Source organism: Homalodisca vitripennis, chromosome 2, assembly GCF_021130785.1.
Source record: "Homalodisca vitripennis isolate AUS2020 chromosome 2, UT_GWSS_2.1, whole genome shotgun sequence".
In the NCBI taxonomy this organism is placed as follows: domain Eukaryota; kingdom Metazoa; phylum Arthropoda; class Insecta; order Hemiptera; family Cicadellidae; genus Homalodisca; species Homalodisca vitripennis.
In genome coordinates, this window is record NC_060208.1 from 207,718,457 (window position 1) to 207,735,121 (window position 16,665).

General features: G+C 32.9%; 1 protein-coding gene across 6 annotated transcripts in view; it reads left to right on the forward strand.

The window, feature by feature from the left end:
• The window catches only part of LOC124355343 (membralin), a 170,608-nt gene that overhangs the window by 71,322 nt on the left and 82,621 nt on the right, over nucleotides 1-16,665 (forward strand). For all 6 annotated transcript variants that reach the window (XM_046806443.1, XM_046806445.1, XM_046806441.1 and 3 more), the window contains one exon: nucleotides 4,175-4,307. In XM_046806443.1, coding sequence (XP_046662399.1) covers nucleotides 4,175-4,307 — 133 coding nt within the window. The remainder of the gene's footprint in view (nucleotides 1-4,174; nucleotides 4,308-16,665) is intronic.

Sequence of the window (16,665 nt, forward strand, 5' to 3'; positions counted from 1 at the left end):
AATATTAAGCAATTAATTTAAAACTAAACTCAATTTTATATACATGGAAATATTATTGTTATTGTATATTATGTTATGTAAGTATTTTAAGTCTTAAATAATTATAAAAGTCCCACCATTACATTTTTAGATTGCGATAAATCAGTTCTTGAATTTATTGATACAACCTTTTGGAACTTATATACCTAGCTGTAACTATTACCATATTGCTCCATTGGATTGTTGAATTATTGAACTGGTGTGGTCGAATGAGTTATCCATTAATGTACACGACACACCACAGGTCACTGTTCCATTGAACACAGATTGGGAGCAAATTGTCTAATTAGTGAACTGGTGTGGTTGAATGAGTTACCCAGTAATGAACGCGATACACAACGAAGTCACCGTTTCATTGAACACAGATTGGGAACAAATTGTCTAATTAGTGAACTGGTGTGGTCGAATGAGTTATCCATTAATGTACACGACACACCACACCACAGGTCACTGTTCCATTGAAACACAGATTGGAACAAATTGTCTAATTATTGAACTGGTGTGGTGAATGAGTTATCCAAGTAATGAACACGACACACCACGAGTCACTGTTCCATTGAACACAAGATTGGGAGCAAATTGTCTAATTAGTGAACTGGTGTGGTTGAATGAGTTACCCAGTAATGAACGCGATACACAACGAGGTCACTGTTTCATTGAACACAGATTGGGAACAAATTGTCTAATTAGTGAACTGGTGTGGTCGAATGAGTTATCCATTAATGTACACGACACACCACACCACAGGTCACTGTTCCAATGAACACAGATTGGGAGCAAATTGTCTAATTAGTGAACTGGTGTGGTTGGAATGAGTTACCCAGTAATGAACGCGATACACAACGAAGTCACTGTTCCATTGAACACAGATTGGGAGCAAATTGTCTAATTAGTGAACTGGTGTGGTTGAATGAGTTACCCAGTAATGAACGCGATACACAACGAAGTCACCGTTTCATTGAACACAGATTGGGAACAAATTGTCTAATTAGTGAACTGGTGTGGTTGAATGAGTTACCCAGTAATGAACGCGATACACAACGAAGTCACCGTTTCATTGAACACAGATTGGGAACAAATTGTCTAATTAGTGAACTGGTGTGGTCGAATGAGTTATCCATTAATGTACACGATTCACCACAGGTCACTGTTCCATTGAACACAGATTGGGAACAAATTGTCGATATAGTGGACTGGTATGGTGGAATGAGTTACTCAGTAATGATCAGCACACACCACGAGATCACTGTTCCATTGAACAAAGATTGGGAACAAATTGTCTAATTAGTGAACTGGTGTGGTCGAATGAGTTATCCATTAATGTACACGATACACCACAGGTCACAGATTGAACACAGATTGGGAGCAAATTGTCTAATTATTGAACTGGTGTGGTCGAATGAGTTATCCATTAATGTACACGATACACCACAGGTCACTGTTCCATTGAACAAAGATTGGGAGCAAATGGTCGAATTATTGAACTGGTATGGTGTGGAAGGAGTTGCCCAGTAATGATCAGTACACACCACGAGATCACTGTTCCATTGAACACAGATTGGGAACAAATTGTCGATATAGTGGACTGGTATGGTTGAATGAGTTGCCAAGTAATGTACGCAATACACCACGAGGTCACTGTTCCATTGAACAAAGATTGGGAGCAAATTGTCGAATTATTGAACTGGTATGGTGTGGAAGGAGTTACCCAGTAATGAACGCGATACACCACCACTGTTCCATTGAACAAAGATTGGGAGCAAATTGTCGAATTAGTGAACTGGTATGGTGTGGAAGGAGTTACCCAGTAATGAACGCGATTACACCACGAGGTCACTGTTCCATTGAACAAAGATTGGGAGCAAATTGTCGAATTAGTGAACTGGTATGGTGTGGAAGGAGTTACCCAGTAATGAACGCGATACACCACAGGTCACTGTTCCATTGAACAAAGATTGGGAGCAAATTGTCGAATTAGTGAACTGGTATGGTGTGGAAGGAGTTACCCAGTAATGAACGCGATACACCACGAGGTCACTGTTCCATTGAACAAAGATTGGGAGCAAATTGTCGAATTAGTGAACTGGTATGGTGTGGAAGGAGTTACCCAGTAATGAACGCGATACACCACAGGTCACTGTTCCATTGAACAAAGATTGGGAGCAAATTGTCGAATTAGTGAACTGGTATGGTGTGGAAGGAGTTACCCAGTAATGAACGCGATACACCACAGGTCACTGTTCCATTGAACAAAGATTGGGAGCAAATTGTCGAATTAGTGAACTGGTATGGTGTGGAAGGGATTTACCCAGTAATGAACGCGATACACCACGAGGTCACTGTTCCATTGAACAAAGATTGGGAGCAAATTGTCGAATTAGTGAACTGGTATGGTGTGGAAGGGAGTTACCCAGTAATGAACGCGTTACACCACAGGTCACTGTTCCATTGAACAAAGATTGGGAGCAAATTGTCGAATTAGTGAACTGGTATGGTGTGGAAGAGTTACCCAGTAAATGAACGCGATACTGACTTTTTTGATTGATTTGGTGTAATTTTCAAGATTTGGGTAGGAGTAGTTTTAATATAATACATTTATATTTTTTAATAACATATATAGTTAATTAGTTATTAGTTTACAGTAATAGTAATTTAAATTAATAGTGATATTGGAAGTTTTGTTCTCTTATGGTACAATGTAATTGAACTATTCGTATTTTTAATTTGAAGTTAAATAAGATACAGAATAAATTGAAAATAAATTCTTCCAAGAAAGAGTTAATTAACTGGAGACAGTAAACTGTGCATTATGTAACTAGGGTTTAGTTCCTCGTATGTATCCACGTGATCATACACTGTACACCCTGTGATCTTTTGTAATAAACGTTATCCAACTGAGCAATTACAAATAAAAGTCTTAGGGTTGATCTTAATTACAACATAAATCCATTAAATATAAATAGATTTATCTGATATCGAGGGAAATTGTCACTGGTTCAAGAGGTTAACTGTAGAACTAGACTCTATATATCTTATAGTTCAGTTCAATAGTTATTATACAATTAAAGTTTTAGTAAAAAATTGAAATTAATTGTAGATTTTTTACAGCAAAGGTATAATGATAGGGTCGATTTGTTCGACATGCATATATTTTAAAATCTGAGATCTATCTAAGTGAAATGTCAGATTGTTTATTCTATTCAGTGTTAGGTGTCGTGTGTGAAGGCCTATATTACCATTTCTTTTGAACTAGCTAAAATGTGCTATTCTGCCATCAATATGATTATATACAATAGTAAGATTCAGAGTATAATTTTTTAATTGAGATTGAGACTACTTGGCCTTTCCCTGGATAGGCTGGATTATCTAGTCAAGAACAATACAGAGCAAGTTTACACATATTTCTAATCGTGACACTTACCAACATGTACATTCATAGCAATTTAATCTTTATAAAGGAAATATAAATAATATTAATACTCACAGTTTAGCACACAATTATAAAAAAAGAAACAAACGAGACCTAGTTACACCAAATATTAGATTAAAAAAACAATTAAAAGTTACATATACCAACAATTGAAATTATTTGATAAGTTACCAGTTTCATTTAGATTGTTACCAAATAATCTGTTAGACAAAGTTGTATCCAAGTGGCTACTTTATACAATTAAAAAATATATGTCTTGTAACAATTTGAGATTTTAGGTAACTATTTAAAAATTTTTAACTTTTCTAATACATAATATAGATTTAGGAAATCTAGATTTATTCTGAAAAAGCCTATTGTAATTTATAGAAATTATTTAATGGCCGATAAAGATCTTGATTCTTAAGTGTTTAAGTGTGTGTTTTGACAATGCTATAAACATACGGAATGTGTTCTTGTTCCTGGAAATATGCTGATTCCCTTGGTCCATATTCATATAGTATTGACATATTAAGTATTTTAAAAGAGAACCACTTCCGGGAGAATTTCTTTTCTTTATTCTATGTCCTCCCGCATAAAACTCCATGTGTGACAACGCCTGACCTATTGGATAAAACATAGTGGTTGTAAATATATTTACCAGCCTGTATACTACTTGTACTATGTTTTCTTCAGATTTGTAAATGGAGATATGTTCTGTTGCAGGTATGGAAGCGATCATGTCGGAGTTCTTCAATGACACTACCACTGCCTTCTATATAATCTTGATAGTGTGGATTGCTGACCAGTATGATGCCATTTGCTGTCACACTCCCATCACCAAGCGATATTGGTTAAGGTAGGGTGACTTCTGCTCTTTACGCTTATTTTAATTAGCCTTCTACCGTTTTTAATATCTGAATAATTTGGCCATCAGTTGGTTCTTGTGTGATTATAATATATCAGATTGTGTTTGAGGAAGAAGTTGACTTGTGTTGGATCTTCAATATAAAAACATAATATAATAGATAATATAGAAAAAATAAAATAAATTCAAGTTATTGATGATGGGAAAGTTGTTTGCTTTAGGAGTGTTAACTAAGTAGAAAGGAGTAATGAATATCTAAATTTCAGTCCATATTATATTAAAAACTATACAAAAACAAACTCGTGGGACATTTTGACCTTGCTATGGAGACCCATCATCAGACTAAAGGTGTTACAAAAGTTAGTTACAAGAGTTAGATGGGCGGAGCAACCAATAATACACATCCACCTATAGAGATGAGTTAGATGGGCGGAGCAACCAATAATACACATCCACCTATAGAGATGAGTTAGATGGGCGGAGCAACCAATAATACACATCCACCTATAGAGATGAGTTAGATGGGCGGAGCAACCAATAATACACATCCACCTATAGAGATGAGTTAGATGGGCGGAGCAACCAATAATACACATCCACCTATAGAGATAAGTTAGATGGGCGGAGAAAAACAATAATACACATCCACCTATAGAGATGAGTTAGATGGGCGGAGCAACCAATAATACACATCCACCTATAGAGATGAGTTAGATGGGTGGAGCAACCAATAATAAACATCCACATATAGGAGTGAATTGAATGGATGGAGCTTTGTTGTGATTGGCTGAAGCTTAATCAAAGCAGCCAGTAATACACATCCACCTATAGAGGTGAATTAAATGGGTGGAGCTTTGTTGTGATTGGCTGAAGCTTAATCAAAGCAGCCAGTAATACACATCCACCTATAGAGATGAGTTGAATGGGCCGAGTTGAAGTTGTTTTTTATGTTTATTTTGAAGGTTTATCCTTGCATAGTGCGTGTTACATGAAAGAGAGTCTGTCCAGTAGGAACTGCCACCCTATAATTAATCACAAATACCATTAATAGTAATGATAAACATTTTAAGTTACAAACATACATATATTTTTGTATATATAATTACATGAAATACAAGCTAAACAAAAGTTAGAAAAATGTTTTTTTTACCGTTGAGGAAGCGGATGTTGGCTCTTAAATGCAAGTCACATGGAGATGCATATACATAGTTAGACATAGGAAATAAGACCTGCCAGAAAAGTTTTACCTACAAAACTATGATAATTTGTTAAATTGGTTATCTATCTACGTATTTTCATACAAAAATACATAAAAACACTATTTATCAGTCGGTTCTGTGCGTTCAGAGGATCACCTGTCCTCTAATAGACTTATTTGAAGATTCAATGGATTGGAGAATCACCTTCGACATATCACTAGTCGGGATAGTGTGAAATAATTACTTTCCAGGTATGTCTTAAGCACTTCTTTTGATTTTATTCATTATTCTGTAATAAAATACGTTGAAAATATTGGAATTGGAATCAAGTGAAAAGAGCACAGAATTGTCGATACTGCTAAAATTGAGGAATCCATCCCTCCCTAGTTTTGTTTCCTCAGTGAAGACAAAACCACAAACAATTACATGGTATATCTTATATACCATGGTATATCTTATATTCCAGGTTTACAGAGTAGAGTCATGCCCCTTACTGGTTTTTATCAGTCCCTAATTTTGTTTTAATACCATATCTTTTTAATATACTACCTATTTTATAAGATTTTCCTAGGATTTAACAATGATAGACTAGTTTTGGTTGTTCTTTATTTCATAAAATAGCATGGATTACATAAAATATTAGTTAATGACAAAATGATAATTTAATATTATATGCAATTAAACCTTTTTCACCCTCCAGGTAACAAGTTAAATGTTCCACACCAGCTAGACATTGAAAAAATAATACATTACATTTTTCCGAATATCACATGTTTTAGTTTCTGAAGGAGTATAATTTTTGACATTATTATATACAAATTTTTTATTTATTGAAATCAGTTTTATTCTATTGAAAAAATTACTTTTCGCTTTTTAAACTTGTGGGTGAACATGTTTGTGCAACTTTTTGGCCCGGATACCAACACTTATTGTATTGAACATGAGGAGTTTAGATGAATTGTGGAAATAGAAGATGAGGCCAGGGTGGCTTTGGCAGTGATAATATTTACGCTACTCTGTGCAGACAACTGGAACATGTGGTTGTAGTGTATAAGTAACGTACATGTATAAGTAACATACTCATAAATAACATATATGTATAAGTAACGTACAAGTATAAGTAACTTACATGTTTAAGTAATGTACACTTATAAGTAACGTACATATATAATTAATGTACACGTATAAGTAATGTACACGTTTAAGTAACGTACACATATAAGTAACTTACACATATAAGTAACGTACACATAGAGCGTGAGGAGTTAAGAGGAGCTGTGGGAATAGAAGATGAGGCCAGTGTGGCTCTGGCAGTGATAAGTGTAATTGCGCTACTGGGTGCAGACAGCCGGAAACACTGGACTTTATAGGATGAAGTTCCTTTATTTACGATAATGTATCAAACCTAACATTTTAATTTTATTTACCTAAAACCCTAAACTAGTAAATAGGTTTGAACATTTACTAAAATTTATTCCATTTTAAGCCGTGAATGAAATTAACATATAACATTCAGATTTTATTAATTGTTTGTATGGATGTGAATATTTTTGACTTATACTGTTTTAGATGTCTGGTATTGGGCACTTGAGTTTCAAGATTTTTATTTATTGAGTGTGGAGTTTTACAATATCTGTGTGTTACATACTGCTGTTATAAATTTTTCTTGTACATTTCATAGGAACCAATATAGAGAGTTACTAATAAATCTACAACCCATTGAGAGATGGTTTTTGCATCAGTCTTTAACATTGTCTCAGACATTAACTATTGTAAACAGAACGGCTTAGTAGTGAACCCATCTAAGACAAAACAGTATATTTTGGAAACAAACAAAAAAACAGTGACAAGACTATTAGACTTAGAAACTACTAATAGCACCACCTATCTTGGCATTACACTTGATGAACAAGTAACTTGGACACCTCATGTGGATAATTTCTGTACGAAATTAAGCAGAGGAAACAGAAGAATTAAGGCCATTAGAGACCTCAACACGCCAACAAAGGCTGTCACTCCCTTTTCGAAACACATCTTTGACATGGGTTATTGGTCTGGGGCAAACATGGAATGGGTACTTATTCTACAGAAGAGAGCCATAAGGACGCTTTGTGATCTATCACCCAGAGAGTCCTGTAGGGAAAAGCTCAAGAAGCTCAAAATCCTATTGTGAATTCGTACGTACTGAAAGCTGTAACGTATGCAAGGACATAAACCCTGAACTCACTCAAGACGGGGTCACAGCTGCACACGTGCAACACCCGACATGTGACACACTATTGCCTCCTGTGACGAAATATGAAGATAAGCCAAGGTACATGGGATCCAAGCTTTAGAACCATCTTCCAGCAGTAGTGAAGGGTACAGACGATCAACACCTGAGACAGCGGCTCGGCAACTGGTGAAAAAAAACATCCATTCTACTCCTTTCATGAGTTTTTTGTTCTTGACTTCCTACCAACAATATTACACATTGTGAAACTTCTCTGTATGTTAATTTTGACACAAAACTGTTTGTGAAGAATATGTTAATAAAGAGTATTGTCTGTTAATAATTATAAAAATGCATGATGAGGTCATAGGACTTACCGATACTCAGCGACATTTTCAATACTGGCAATGACAGTGTGGGTGTGTTGTGTGAGAGGATACAGGACACGCCTGAGTGGGGTATGTGAATGTACGAGTAAAAGGAGATCAAACTCGTCTTTTTGATGATCACACTGGACAAAATTCTATGAGAACAAGTAACTAAGCTGCTGGAAGTTAATGTTCTGATAACATTCAGTATAGTTCCATTTTACAAATTTGGGAAAAGGAGCTTCAGTGAATGAATGAATATCTTGTGGGTCATTACAGACAAGAGCACTTGTAGCAAGTGGTAACTATTTCCAATTTTGAATTTTATATTGTTTATTTTCAACAGCAGTATTGTTGAATACGTTCACTGTATTTTAGTATAATGATTCCAATAAAATACATTTGAACTGTCTTCAATCCTCACTATTCAGTTTTAAAAAGGAATTTATAAAGGAGATTGATGTTTTTTAAACACTTGTATGAAGGAACAATTTAGTACGTCAAATCAAAAACCTAAGCCATAACAAGAGGTTTGTTACAAGGTTCCATACTGGGGCCAGTCTTTTTTATTTTATTCACTATGACTTCTCCTTATATGTACAAAACCATTATACATTGCTTACTTACACCATTCAGGTTGACTGGTGTAAATAAGCGTTAATGGTTATTTACCTTCCACTCAGGTGAACATAAACCTGCGTAACAACTGTTCCCAAAAACATTAAGTAGGATGAAGGACAAAATTAATATTTTATATGTCTAAAGTGACAGAATATACAGTTTTGTCACTGGTGATGAGTGAACGGAGAGAAGAACGCTAAGGGACACCAGGCGAGGTTGATGTGTTCTGACAAGAAGCTGAGTGTGGGAATGGAAAGGTGACGCAGCCGGCAGCTGTGTGGCGTGTGGCTGTGGCAGTGATAAGTACAAGTGCAGAGAGCGTGGCAGAGATTGTGCAGACAGCCAGAAACACCGGACCGTGCACTGGAGTTCTGCTGTTTATTGTATTCCCAACTTTTCTCTCCACTTTTATTATCTCGTGATATCGTTTGACGGCCGTAGTACAACCTATTATTTGTGAAACTGGTTTAAGTAAAATCACAAATTTTTCAAATTCAAAGTATTTATTGCACATTGACATTTGAATTATTACATAAGTAATACAAACAGGTGCATGAACAAGTTCTTTAAAAGTATAACTAAAATAAAAGCGTTGCAGTATGTACTGCATGTATTGTCTGTATTGTACTATGTCTATAAAGAAAACAACTCAACCTACTTGCAAGTATTACACTTGTATGAAGGAACAATGTAGTATGTCAAATCGAAGACCTAAGCCATAACAAGAGGTTTGTTGTGCCAAACAGTTGTTGTGTTTGAGGTTTGTACATAGATTGAAGTGATAATATGGTGTAATAATAAATAATTGCGTGGCTTAGGATTTTAAAATTGATTAGTTATATTATTTTAAAAATCTTTCTGCATTTAATTTACACTGTAATAAGCTTTTTCTATGAGGAGGTTTTTAATACTATTTTGAAAATTATTATTTTAAAACTTTTTAGTGACAAAGATAAACAATTATATAAGCGAATTCCCATAGTGGACTTTTTTCAAATAAAGAAGGTTTATGAATTGGAAAGGCAAGAAGAGTTTTGTGTTTAGTATTATGATTATGTGGATTTTTGTATTGGTCAAAGGTTTTTGGATTTTTATGGACTAAGTTCAAAAATTCAAAAATATATAATTTTTTCCCCATGTAGAATGATGTATTTTTCACCACTTTCAGATGATGCCTGAGTTATTGAAACTTTGGGATATTGAAAGATATAAGCAATGTTTACCTGATACCATATTGGAAATTACAATATTAAAAGAGCACCTTGTACATAGGTTGGTATGTTTTATAATTTTTCATGTCATTGCTGCCATCTAAATGATTTTATTGGGTCAGGCTGTTTTATAATTCATGCCAGATTTACAAACACCATATAAGTTTTATTTGGTTTGTTTCCATAGGGGTCCATCCATACGGTGTAATTAAAATAAAAAAGAGTGATCACAATTGGAAAAGATATTAAGACATTTTCTGAAAGCATTAAAGTAATATAATTGCAGTAAATAGGAACCTAAAGAAATTCATTCATCTCAAGGTTTACTAGATCTAGCAAAAGATTGTAGTTACTTTTTGAGGCTGATTTTATTCGTTTGCACAGCTGGGTTGATTTGTTCCAGTTATTTTATCTAACTAAATCAATGTTCTGAAGTCGAAGATTTTATTTCAATATAATCTATTGCCCATTTATATTTCTGCATCTGACCTACTTGGAGAGATTAAATTTAAAAAATACATGCATATATCAAACTGCAAAGATTTGCCAAAACATTAATAGAAATCTTTTTTACAGTTTTTGAAGTTTGCTCATTTGTTAACAAAACAAATTATGTTATAAGACCATAGTTAAATAATTGACATTTTAGGTAGTTTTAATTTCAAGTATTATCACTTATTTACTTATTTTAAAAACAAAACAAAACAAACCAAAAAAGTATTAAATATTGGTTTTATGTTTTAATGTAATTAAGTTAACACTAACCAATTATAAGCTCCATCTACAACATTACAAAAAGCAATATTTGTTTAAAATCTATTATTAATGAAGGATTACTCTAAAATACCTCAGCAATTTGGATATTTGGCATCATTATATGTTAAAAAAACAAAACAACATTTTAAGAATTATAAAGTGCTCAATGGGTTAACTTATGACAATATTATGTATTAACAAAATCCATTTTTGACAGTCAAATAATTCTGTATTATTGTAATTTATAATAATTTAGTTTTTTATGTAAGAGTTGAATAATAATTAAAACTGAATTATGAATTACAGAGTTTATTTATCAAATCCAAGTCTTCTATTCCAAGACAGCATAATATTGAGATCACTGCAGTAATAAACAATGTTGAAATTGTATAAAATGTCAACAAACGTCAAATTGAATTTTTTGTTAACAGTAGTAGTTTTTGGATTTGCATAATACTCATTTCTTTTTCCTTTTTTCTGTTGTTTGTTTGACTGGCTGTGTTGCAAGCTTGGTTTTGGAAGTTTATTACAATAAATTAGTGAACGTCCTCAGCTAAATGAGGGTTATAAAATGTTTTGGGAAGTTTTTATAACATTGTAACACCATGTAATAATACACATCTGTTAAAAGTATGCAGAAATTCTGCAACATGGAAAAGAATTAGAACTGTGTAGATAAAAGTATAGTTTATAGCAATATCATATATCGGAATATTATTTAGGATTTTTTAATTGTATATTGGAACTCTGAATTAGCTGTTATAGAATTAAATAGAGAAAAGTATTTAAAATGATCATTTGGAGTTAGACTATGTAGTAGATTGATGGTTGATATGATTTTCATTTGCAAAATACAAAAAAAATGTGAATATAATATTAATGTTTTGCCTAACTCTAGATATCTTCCTTACCAATTGATGCTACTCAGCCTGACTTTGCTACTCAGAGAGTTAGATTAGGTTTTGTAATTTATTTTCATTTTCCATGTGAATGCTTGGGATATGTTTATTTGAGGAACCAATCCCTACAATGTCTTAAATGTACTTAAAATCTAAAGGAATTTTGGACATAAAAACTCTACTATACATGGCTTAGAGACTGTCTACTGGAGTTTTATATGCTCAACTGTGCTTTAGATGGATAGAAAAATTCAAATTTCAAACTAAATCGGATGTCGATTTTGCTTACATAAAATAGTAAGTATGTATGACTTTTTGCTTTGTCCAGACACACACATAGATTAGAAGAATAGAATTTATTGTGATTGTCCAAAAAGGTTTTAGTGGAAAAATTTACTTTTTGGGCCACTCAATTAAAAAATAGTTATTTCGGGAAAATGTGTCTATGTGTTCTGAAGCATCAGTTATTACCAAATTAAATTAATTGATGTCTTTGGCCACATTTAACTAGCAAGTAGAGTGGGACAATGCCTGCATTTTTTTTTTTTTTAATTTTTGAGAATTTAGATGTAAAGTAATATAAAAATTTAACACTTTATTTATTGAAATTAACATCAAACAATGTTCTGAATGTATATTTCTTTAATTATTTTAAGCCATTGAAAATTACTTGAACTTTTATTTTTAGAATATTGAATTTTTAGTAAAATTTAATAAGACTATGATGCACAAATTTGAATAGTCTGATTTAGGCGACGTTGAGAATTTAGGAATATTTATAACATGTGAATACTGATACACCACTTTTCTTTATTTTAATGTTTGGAAATTTTAAATAATTCAATTAACCATCTACCATTTTCCCAAAAATAAAAAATTGTAGAAAAATAAAAAGATGTTTAAAAATTGCATTGAAATTTCTTGAGATCATGAATAGTGTATTGGAGTAAGTTTGTGCCCATTAGCTGTTTATAATTCATTTAATTCCCAAATAAATAAGCTGAAGTAATTAAATAAATTATTAAGGAGTAATTGAAGAATAAGTAAGTCACAACACGAGTGAATGTAATATGTAAAAAGCTTTAAAAGTAAATAATTTTCCAATATTAATAATTTCCAATAAACAGAAAAACCTATTGTGTAGCTGCCTTTGTACATCAACTGAAATAATATATTTGTATGGTTAAATCTATAATCATGGAGAAATGCTTGATTATGTTAACATGCTTGTTGGGCCACTATGCTAACAAAGTCATGTTATATGTTTGTGGGTACGTAAATGAGCATACTTATGTTAAATGAATTAGAAACTCAATCTAATGAAACACGAAACATCGTGTCGTGGCATCAAAAGACATGAGCGTAATTATAATTTGTACATAGATAATTATGTAAAAATGTAGATATCGGCACAATTACTGCTATTACATTTGCATATTAATTGTAAACTGTTTACCACTGGCAAGTAATGATATTGTTTGAATATTGATGAGTGATTGCTTCTGATTGTAACGCACTAGCTGACGTGTGACATGGGCTGTGTAATATATAATATTAAAGTATACAATATTGCAGCGTGCAATATTATTGTGTAGTAATTGTCGGTATTGTTATCGGTCTATAATCCCATCCGACAACAATCATGGGAGACGATCCGTAAAACGACCGTAAGCTGTGAACGCTCTGCTCATCCAATTAATGGTTATGTCGCAGTATAAACCTCCTGGGATTTACGTAGTACTTTTGACACTAAATTACAATTATTATAGAACAATTGGTAATTAATTTGAATCTTTTTGTTGTAATGTTGTTAATTAAACTTATTAAAACTTAATGTTTTTGTAAAAAGTTTATGAAAAAAATATGTTTATCGTGATTCTACTTTGAATCATGTGTAATGGACGCCATTTGGATTTTCGTCCAATTAGAACAGTGAACCTGAAACTATTTTATTCCCTTATATTTTGAATAGAATTTTATATATTTAGTAATTTTAGAGACATACATAACACATCCAAATTTACAAATCTCCAATATATAAAATTCTGCCTGTTTTTACAGCTTTCATTTGCAAATATTCAAATAACAACGTAATAGAGCCCAGCTTTTGTATATAGTTCTTTATAGTCTGTGATTTGATTGATGGGTATATTTTGATAAGAAAATTATTATGTCTACGAACAATTAGTATACATATGAACAAAAGATATATATATATATATATATATATGTCTTAGACCTATGTAAAAAACAGCTTTATGTTTTTGTTTGTCATATTTTTTGTTTTCTACGAAGCAAATCACAGCTGTATGATAATTTTTGTTTCAACTATATAATTTTTTCCCAGCTAGCTATTATATTTTGTTTTGAAAGATGTTAACTAAAATACACATAACAAATCTTATAGTTATTGTCATCAGTTGTAATATTTCCAAAATAATTTGCATCCTCTAGAAAAGTTTTTTTACAGAGACATGTATTACTTAATATTGGATGAGATATTCAATAGTTCTGAAGATTGGAAGCGATACTCAATAGTTCTGATGATTAGAAGATATACTCAAAAATTCTGATGACTGGAAGATATAATCAATAGTTCTGATGATTGGAAGTGATACTCAATAGTTCTGATGATTGATAGAGATACTCAATAGTTCTGATGATTGGAAACGATACTCAATAGTTCTGATGATTAGAAGATATACTCAAAAATTCTGATGACTGGAAGATATAATCAATAGTAAGTTCTGATGATTGGAAGCGATACTCAATAGTTCTGATGATTGATAGAGATACTCAATAGTTCTGATGATTTACAAGATCAAAACTATGATTTTTATACTATTTGTTTTGTTTTGATCAGAAGGTTTGATTTTGAACTAAACAATATATTATTTTTATCTTAAGACCTACCAACACAAATTTAAGTACAGAAAATTGTAAAACTGCAAAATTTGTAACGATATGACTATTTAATCTGATATCTTTACATTACTGCCACATACTTTTATCCAGTAAATGATAACATAAGTTTTATCATTTTAACATGTTTTAACCTGTATTCAGAATCTCTTTTAAGAAAAGTGTGATTTATTTTCTTCTAATCAGTTTTTGAATATGGATTAGTAGTTTGGGTAAATTGTAGCAGAATACAAGAATGTTGGTGTATGTAGATGAGGTATTGTAAATAATTACTTACTCTGAATTTCAGAAATCATTGCAAGCATTGCCTCATTAGGTTCGACGTTCAAACCGTTATTAATGTATACATTTTTGATCTTGCAAACTATATTCTGATCAATAAATAGCTATTGAATTGTAACAGCGCAGGTGCAAACCAAAGCTACAATTGCATTTCACGTTATGTGTTTTAGGGGTATTTATATCTTCCTTGCAAAGGGATCCTTTTCATTTGACAAACTTTTCTCATCGTCAAGAAACATATTTTTAAAGATTGTAAATTTAGTTGATAATTTAATTTTACTATATTCATTGTACATAACACAGGTATGGTGGGAGGGATCGATTCCAGGCGAATATTGAGTTTAGCTCCAATTCATCTTCCGCTTTCGGATCATGTATAAAATGTTGTAGTGCGCTTAAGTGTGAACCTGATGAGATAATGAAAATACCTCTTCATTTGAATTATGCTGGATAGCTGCTGGATAATCAGACTAATCTCCTTTGACTTGTCTCTGATGTCGAAACAATGCAAACTTGAACGTAGATTTTTAAGGATCTTTTCAGACATACATGGACAGGAGTCAATCTGTACCGGTGTCAAATTTCAGATGCTGCACCAAGTGAAAGGTGAAATCGAGCTAAACTCAATATTCATTACGTTAGTACTTTTTCCCTTACATTTAGTACATTGTCAATAATACGGTGGTCAGATAGCATTGAGTAATGTGATGTTATTATCAGATGTCACAATTAACGACATTTTCACTATAAAATTTAATTTTACAACGTACAGATTTAACCTTTGAAAGAGTTAGCGTTTCTTGGGAAAACTGGAAATTTTGTAACTTTTCCAAAAGAAAAACATGTTTATATTTTTTGTGAGAATCCGAGTTCATGAGACTCATGTTACCAGTGTTGAGACTTCAATGTTCGTGTCCGAAACATTGTACAATTTTCTTCCGATTGTTGCAGTTATTGTTGTGTGAAAGTTTCCGTGTGTCAGAGTGACAGTCAGCTGCTAATGACTAGTTACATACTCATGACATAGGGAGGGAGTGGAGGGGGATGAGGGGGGTGACATCGGGTGTGTGGCACTGACGTGTTGTAGACTTCAATCAACAGGAACAATCGAGTCACAAACTTTGTTGTTACACCGTGGCGTGTTTTCCCTGATTTTTCATCAAAATATATGGTTTCTGTTTGCCTCCACTGACGAAGCCTGAGTGAGGAAAATAAAATGATTCACCGCTGGGATTTTTTAATAATGGCATAGTTGTGTGATCAGATGTAAAACTATTCATTAGTGAAGTTGGTACAGCCACTACTAATTCAATAATAAACTCACTTTATGCTCTGATGTATTGACAACTTTGGTCTGTTAAGGGGTTTAGCAACTGGGGACAGTATTTTGGTATCAAAATTTCTTTTGGTCTAGTCTCGGTCCTGATTATTAATTATTGTGTACTCGCCCATGGTCAAACCTATGAAGGGAGAAAAGGAGTGTGAATAGCACGTCACATAGTGGGGAGAAAGTTTGGTTTCAGAGCTTGTCTAATATGTCAGACGTTTAGTCCGGGTTAGAGGAAATTCAGATTCAAAATCCTATGTGTAATGTAAAAACTTTCAGTATTACCATCTTTCTTTCACTGTACCAACTCTCTCTTACTCTCTTATTCTGATAGATAAATCCACATACTAACAAGCTTATGGTCCTTGGGTTTGTACAGAGTAAGACTAAAAAGAAAAATAATTTCTTCCTTTTATGTGTATGTTTATTACTTATGTACTTACTTTGGCCACACCTCCATCACTGCAGCATCATCTTTCACTTCGCCTAGCTTTCTTAGGTTTCTCTGTACTTGGTTCTTCCATGGCGTTTCTTTCCTTCTGTTTCTTCTTC